Source organism: Lactuca sativa, chromosome 5 (assembly GCF_002870075.4).
Source record: "Lactuca sativa cultivar Salinas chromosome 5, Lsat_Salinas_v11, whole genome shotgun sequence".
NCBI classification, from domain to species: Eukaryota; Viridiplantae; Streptophyta; class Magnoliopsida; order Asterales; family Asteraceae; genus Lactuca; species Lactuca sativa.
Genome location: NC_056627.2, coordinates 346,547,555 through 346,555,891, shown reverse-complemented (window position 1 = coordinate 346,555,891; position 8,337 = coordinate 346,547,555). Strand labels below are relative to the sequence as shown.

The window sequence follows — 8,337 nt, the reverse complement described above, 5'->3', positions numbered from 1 at the left end:
AACCACCAACCGAAATTAACAGCTAAAAAACTAACTGCAGTTAATCTTTTATCTAACAGAATTTATTTTATAATTAATAAATAAAAATTAATTAATGACTAACTAAATTCGGATTATATATATAAAAATATTATTTTGTCAAGAAGAGCCCAAGAGTCCCAAGGCCCTATCTTTGACAATTAATATTCAATAATCCAAGCCTACTACTAACCCAATTTGACTAGTCCAACATCACAACCCAAACCCAATTTGCTCAACTCATTACTTCATCCATTTGAATAAATGAATGAGACAAACCTTATAAAATGGGATAAAGTTTTTTTTTTCCACCAATGTGGGATAAGTCCCACATTGTAATCTTGTAGAGCAAAGTTCCAACATTAATATCAACCGTTACTTTTGTTGTTAAATTTAAGATGAATTTTTGTGTAGAAGTCGTATATAACATGTTTTTGTGATATAAAATAATGATATTTTTTTTCTTTGTATATTGTGCAATTCTATTAAAAAAAATAACCCCTATGTATGACAAAAAGTTATTATATATGAATCAGATCACTTTCTGTATTGTCAAAGTCTTTTACATGACTACGAGTACAACTCATGAACATAAAATATGTTCGACATGTTGAAACAGACAACAAAAAATAACATCTTTAGGTCATGTACAATAGAAATCCTTACATACATTATAACTTATCTATAACGAGTCCTATTATAATTCATATGATATTTATCTTTTTATAGATAAATCAAACTATTTACTTTTTAGTAAATAGTTTAAAAAAACATTTTTTACAGTATCATTTTACATGTTGGGGCTGATGTTGGTTCTTGTTCTTTTTTGATATTATGTATGATTGAAGTTTGCGGAAAACAACCTAATATGTTGATTGTTGTTATATATTTGGGAAAACGACACATTAGCACAATAATGTTTTTCGAATGTTCCGAATCAATCCCTTAATTTATTTGCAGGTTTTATGAGAAAATAAAGTTGTTTTTGTCGGGTCTAATTGATCCTTTTTGAATAAATAAAAGGGTAAGTCGATGCCTTCTTTGCCACATTATCAATGGCGTTGCTAGGCATCCATGTATACTTTTATTTTAATTTTTTATGTATGAATATGTCTTGAGTTGTATAGAGTACATAGGCTTACAATCTTGATAACTCATTCTATTTATCCAAAATCCACGTTCTATTTCGCCTACTTCTCATTCTCTAACCTGAATCCACCTTCTCCTCCAGTCTTGTTCCTTCTCGATTCCCACATGATCCTCCTTAGTGTACCTGAACAGTTATTGAATTTGTTGTCCATTTTTGTGTAGACAAATGAAAGCTCTCTTGCGCCACCGCTGCGAACCTTCCAACGACAAATCCACCACCAGGTAATCTCCATATTGGTAATCCAACTGTCGCTGATTCTTCTTCTGTTTGGTCTAAGCCTTCTAGATTTGGAAAAATAGTTAAACCTGTTGGGAGTTGGTGGAGGCAAACCGGACAGGAGTTGTGAAGAGTTAGCCATGAGAGAATGCAATTGGGATGGTAGATGTGGTTACATGGCATTTCACGAGCTTTAACTCTGAGAAGGAACACTTATTTGCAGACAACACAATGCAATTCGCTGGTAACTTGTGAATTTGAGATCTCGATCGTCGGCATCGATTCAACAATCGCTTTCGATACCGGTGGATGTATTGCCCTGCCTAATCCGTTTATCTTAATCTGCGATAACTGATCGAGCAACCGGTCAAACCCTGACCTCATCGGAAACTCTGACATCATCGACGACAAAAGGTTTTAAACCAGAACCGACTCCATCATCATAATACAACTCAAAACATCTCTCTCAACTTTCTGAATTCTTAATACCGCCTCTATCGACACCACGAATAACAATAACCAGATTAAATGGCGACCTGTCCTAAGTGTTTCAATGGCCTTCACATCGAAACCTTAGATCTGACCGAAATTTATGTCATACATACAAAATTTAATCAAAAAGTATGTTCAAATACCCTTATTACCCTCTTAATAAACCTTAGGTCCAAGTGGACAACCACGTGTTAGCTACATCATGCTACTTGGACAACCACATATTCTCCAACTGATTGTGTGTCATGGTGGACATGTTGTTTCCGGTTAAAGAGACTAAATAAATATGTCAACATCTATTTTATTCCAACTTAAAGCATGCAAATAGTTAAAGGATTGATTCAACAAATTCAAAAAAATATTATTGGGCTAACTTGTCATTTTCCCTATATATTTCCTACAAATTTTGGATTTAATCACTTTAAAAAATTTATAATTAGATTGAGTAAAGTTATATTTCTAAATCATTTAAAAAAAGAGTAATGGTTCTTATGGTTTAGTTAAAATTGCATGTTTTGTTCAGTTTTAAAAAGTTGATAGCTTATGTCCCTATGGTTTCAAAAAATTACATTGGTAGTCCATTTTAGCTAACACCAACCATGATAACTATCAAATTAGTGTAAATTGACAAATTTACTTTTACTTTTTTCTACTTTTCTATTTTGTTACAATATAAAGAGGCACCCATCCCCACCGACACCACCCAAAACTATTGTGCACCACCGGAGATACAAATAGTGAAGTGAGGGAGGTGCTCGCCTAAGACTCAAAATGTAAGAGTATAAGGTATGGGTCATGTTGCATCTCGTTGTTACTGAGGTGGAGCATCCTCAACACCGTTAAGAAGCAGCACACCCCCCCCCCCCTTTCTTGTTGTATTTAGTTGTGTTGCTTCTTGTTGTGACCATGACTAGATGCAACGTGATTTTCTATTGGTTGCCCAAATTTTCTCTCTCTATTTCTCTCCTCTTAACATGGTGTTATAACACCATGAACACCACCCCCTCTTCTTATTGCTTCTTGTCATAACACCACTTCAAGTTGCTCATACCATATGCTCTAAGGAAATGTGAAGGGGAAGTGTTTGCACAAGTGAGTTTTTAGGTTGAGAAATGAATGTTTGTTTTTATAGTTTAATTAACGATGCTAGCCTCAAGTATTAGATGTATAATTTTTTGAAACCACAAGAGTACATTTTTCAAAAGTTTGACTAAAATGAGAAACCATTCTATAATTTAATCTAAAAAATATAACTTTTATTTTTATAAATAATTTAATTATTATATTTAATTATGCAAGTTTTTTTTCTTTGATAATTGTAATCACAATTGAAAAATGTGTTCGAGTGATTGCAAGATTACATGTTCTCTTCTTTGTTTCTCTATAAGAGTATTGTTATACTCATATTTCACCTAATTTTATATTTTTAATTCAACTTTTTTAGTTCTAAAACAAAAATAAATATAAGATTAGTAATAATTAAAGTTTTTCAAGGTTTTAAAAAACTCGTCATGGTTACGAGGCTTGTACATGTCGCCACACTTTAACAAAATGTCGCTTTAATTCATATATTTATATAAAAATGAATTATAGTAGAAAAAAAATATAAAATTATTAATTGTATACAAAATTGCAGTCTTAAGTGACGCTTTACAAACGACATGATTCATTACGGTTCGTAAATGCTTGAGATTTGACATTGCTACCAAGTCACGCCTAATTTTATTTAGAAACTTAAGGAAAATTTAACATTTCATAATAAAAAATTAAAAAAACTACAATTTAAAACACATAACCTAAAATAAAAAACATACAAATATTTAGTCTTCGTCGTAGTCGAATAGTTGATTTCTGTAAATATATTGCAGAATGTTACTTATTTGCCGATGATTAACTTGGTCGGATATCAATTTCTTTCTTTTTGTTAGAATATCATGTATTAATATGAATTTAAAAAAGTCCAACACCATTGGATTTGTACACATGGTACACAACGTGGATGATGAAACATGTGTCAGATCATCATTTTATGGCTTTCCCTTCAGCTTGCAAGCTACCTACATTGGTAAAAAAATACATATAAAATTATAAATTTATAGTTTTTGTAAACAATGTTTAAATTATAAATTTATAGTTATTGTAAACATTGTTTTAAAAACCGGTTTTTTAATTGAACCAGTATGGTGACCGGTTTCTGGTTTAACCGGTTCGACTGTCGGGTCAACCAATTTCTATAGTTTTCATGTTTTTTCCTATTTTTTTACACATACATACATATATAAATCATGAATTTGATGTTTACAAATTCAAACATTAAAAATACACATAAAAAAGTTGTAGGTGAATTCAAATACATTAAAATAACGTAACCATAAGTTATAGTGTTTTGCATCAATCCATATACGTCAAAAAGAAAATAAAATATAATACTGCAAAGAAATATAGTTTTAAATGAATACAAATACATCAAAAAAATTTATAACATTTATCACATGTTTTTATTTAGAGAAAAACTAAATAGATGTGAGAAAAATCACCAAAGTTTATTATGTAAATTGTTCTTTTTCATGTGTTTTTATTCGATTTAACCAATTTATTTTAACTGGTTCAACCGGTTTTTTCTAAAAACCGGCCGGTTCAATCTGGTTCAGAAATCAATGTAGAATCGGTGATAGTTGAACCGCTCCCTACACCGGTTCCCGGTTCGACCGACCGGTTCAAACCGGTTTTTAAAACATTGATTGTAAGTACAAAAAGAAGAAAAGTGTGATAGATAAAAACATTAATTTGCTAATTTACTAACATGGTAAAGTATCATTCGCATAAATACATATGAGATGACTACTAATAGAATAGACGAGATACAACTCCTTTCCATAACCAAGATTCTATCCATGAAAAGGTACGCAATAATACAATAAGTACATTACATAATACGCTATAAAATTAATAAAAAGAAGCCCCAACCATTCAATACAAGCGAATTACCGAACAATAATGTTTAGAAACATGCCAAAAATAATTGATGATTAGGTATACTTAACATTATATATTTACTTATTCCACTTTTTAAAAAATTGAGATCAACTTTTACACCCTTTCATTGCATGGGATTCGTTTGATACACAAAAACAAACGCTAGACATGATCAAAAGATCAAAAATACCATTAACATATGAATTTCTTTCTTTTCATGTCCATTTTTAAATGTCAAAAGTATTATGTTGACGTTGATTTTATATCTCTTAAGATTTTTGTCTTCGAGGGCATTTGTGTAATTATTTATTTTCGACAAATATATTGTACTTAAGATGATAAGATTTGCCTAGTAGCTCTTATCAGGCACTTTTTGTCAACTAGCAAAACTTTGCATTATTTCGTCAAAAGACAACGAAACACAAAAACAAGCCACGTATACACCAAAACCACCAAGAAGCCAAGAATAATCCACCACATGCAAAACCTGTCTGCAAATCTTTGCATACATGAAAAAAAAATGCCAAATTGCAATTAAGCATCCATATTTCCAGCTCAAATGTCCCATATTAAATGACCATTTTGCCCTTCAAAATAGGATATGACCTTAGAGGGTTAGGTTGGGAAATGACAAAATGGCATTGACCATAACGAGTTGACTCTCAACTTCTGAATAGTGTATATGTATATTAACTTCTTACCCATAAAAAGTAACAAATGATATGTTACAAGTTGATACAATTCAAGATTCTTGATCCAAAAGGTAAGAACTTTAACAAAGATACACTTGAATTTTACAATAAAAAAAAAAAAAAATCTTGTGGGTATTTTAAAACTCACCCAAAATATTTCAAAAGCATTTTAAGATTCTTGATCCAAAATGTAAGAACTTGAACAAATATTCTTAAGAGTTACCCAATAAAAAGTTACCAAATAAAGTACAAGTTAGATCATAATGGGCACATAACTCTTATGTCATCCACCTTTTTGCAATCAAAAGATGCCACAAATACATATTTCGGAGTCTTGAAAATCAAAATTACAAGATACCTATAAAACATGCAATATCAACATCTTTACTAGACCTCACTCGAATTATTAACTCTATACACATTACACATATACATGATGATGATGATCTTTATGCCTCTAGTTTTGAACCAATTTAAAGCATTTTGATCACCCAAAGGTTGTATTTTTTTATATACATATATATAAGACAAGGTCCAGTCAAACCTGCATCCGATAACCTCTTGCAAAGCTTAAAATAACTTTCCAAAATACCCTTTTGATTAATTCTTTTTCTCAATCCTTGCAAAATAGCAGCCCTATCAAGAAACTCAGGGTACACCCCCAAATTAAGCATCTTATTCACCACTTCAGCAGCATCCACATAATGAGAGCCTTTAATATAACCCCTTAATAACCATGTTAAACTTTTCTTTTTGTTTAACAAACTAGTCACCTCCATTCTTGTAAGCAATCTTGAAATTGCATTTATTTCCTTTTGAGAAGCACATATAGCCAACACAATGTCATAAAGATTCCCATCAGCTTCTTTTCCAACTAATTTCATTTTCCATAATTGCCCTTCTGCCTCCACCCCACGCCCCGCACATATGTACATGGCTAAAAGCCGTTCGTATACAACCCCGTGAAATGACGGCCCGCCCTCTTCGATTACCCAATTGGATAAGCGCACCCCGTCTTCCAAAAGGGTAGTTTGGTAATTTTGTATGAGTTGTGTGTCGTGTGTGTCCAAATCGGAAGATAATCCGGATTTTGTGAAGGCTTTTAACTTGCGTAAAGCTTTTCCAAATTCATTTAGCTCTTTTACAACAGCTGTCATTGCAATTAAGTAGCTATAAACTTCTGGTTTTAAACCGGATTCTTTAATGTTGATTACTAGCTTAATTGCATCAGTGTAATTTCCATCTTCCTGATATAACATATTAAACAAAAATTAGGGATCCAAATGTATCAAAAAGATGAAAAATATATATAAAGATTGAAACTTACCATCATCTTCCAAGCAAGATAACCTGTAGGACCTCCTTTACGCCCTTGATTATCATCATTTTCATAACCAAATCCTCTCTTTAAAACCTGTTTCACAAACAAAACCCCTTTATCTTTCTCACCCATGTCCCAATACAATGATATCACCTTCTCAATCATACTAAAATTAGGTTTTAACCCAACGCACTCCATATCCACAAGAAGAGCAATCACATCTTCAGCTTCATGTTTCCCCTCTATCAGTTTCTTAACCCAACCACACATCAAAGAAACCATAAGCTCCATTGTCTCCTCATCGACTTTATTCTCTTTCTTCAGCCATTCAAACACTTCCAAAGCACACCATGAGTCTCTTCCTTCTTGAGAAAAGTAGACCAAAACGAGTTGTAGTTCTCTAGCGGATAATTTGGAATTCATTTCTTCGAGAACATCGGATGGCTCTCTTGTCATCCTCTCCAATTCCTCAATTGCTTCGAAGAAACCTTCACTCATTTCGTCTTCGTCGTCACTAGTTACAAACGTATCCAACTCCACCGCTTTATAAAACCTAGGTTCACGTAATTTCCCAATATGGATAGGGTTTCTGTTTGTAATCGAAACCCTATTGCAGGAATTAACAGTAAAGCTTCCGTAAACTTGGGGAATTAAACGATTAGGGTTTCTATTAACAGAAATACAATTCATAAAAGAAGCAAGTCCGGAAATAGAAGCCATTTAAAACTAGAAAGAACTTAGCTCGGAGACAAAAAAACTTCAAACCCTTTTCGTGTAATTCGATCTAGTAACGAATTGGAGGACAACCATGAAATTGATGACTTCGTCGGTCGCAGAAATGGCGGCAAGCAACGTGACTGTTGAGTGACGGTGAAATCCCTTCAAAGATTGAGGATAAGCAAGAAGGGGAAGAGGGTAAGGCAATCAAAGGATGATTGATTCAAAATTCGGATTTTTAAGGAAAATTTATGTGGTTAAGGGCGTCATAGGCTCATAGCTCGCAACTTGTAAGAAAGAAAAATGGAGTTCCAAGGTAACGAAAAGGCATGGTGGATTTTGACTTTTGTGGTTTAATTGAGGTAAATTCCATGGATGGTATCAGAGATTGTTGTAGGTAAGGTGGTAAAAGATGGCAATTTTCGAAAATGACGACGACCCGCATAACATTTTTGTAGCAAGCGAAATCATCAAATGAGAAAGATATGGAGTTAAGAAATGCACGAGAAATCACCTCGTTTTTTATTTTTTTTAAATAATTCTTATATGCCATTGTGAAAAAAAAAAACATTAAATTTTTTTGGTAAAGTCGTCAAATACCATTTCCAAAATAAAAACTTGAAATTGTAATTTTAACTTGCAAGAAATGCAAAAAAAAAAGATAAAAAGATAAACAAATAAATAGAAATTAAAAAATTTTAAAAAAAGTTTAAAAAAAAATCAGATTTGCATAATTTTTAGTTTTTCATATGTGA

At 32.3% G+C, this 8,337-nt stretch overlaps 1 protein-coding gene and 1 pseudogene across 1 annotated transcript; both read right to left on the bottom strand.

The window, feature by feature from the left end:
* Positions 1–1,131: 1,131 nt before the first annotated feature.
* Positions 1,132–1,970, bottom strand: LOC111913023 (probable E3 ubiquitin-protein ligase RHC2A; annotated as a pseudogene).
* Positions 1,971–5,810: 3,840 nt separating this feature from the next.
* LOC111912726 (pentatricopeptide repeat-containing protein At2g30100, chloroplastic) lies at positions 5,811–8,013 on the bottom strand. Its single transcript, XM_023908461.3, has 2 exons — positions 6,872–8,013; positions 5,811–6,791 (listed from the first exon to the last, which is right to left on the bottom strand). Exons 1-2 carry the CDS (start codon positions 7,583–7,585, stop codon positions 6,018–6,020), a joined length of 1,488 nt encoding a protein of 495 aa, XP_023764229.1. The 5' UTR covers positions 7,586–8,013; the 3' UTR covers positions 5,811–6,017.
* Between the last annotated feature and the right edge of the window lie 324 nt (positions 8,014–8,337).

Bases quoted from the DNA above. Each gene is read 5' to 3' on its own strand.
- LOC111912726 (XM_023908461.3), bottom strand. From the start codon at position 7,585: ATGGCTTCTATTTCCGGACTTGCTTCTTTTATGAATTGTATTTCTGTT. The intron at 6,792-6,871 runs GTAAGTTTCAAT...ATGTTATATCAG, and splicing joins ATCTTGCTTGGAAGATGATG to GAAGATGGAAATTACACTGA.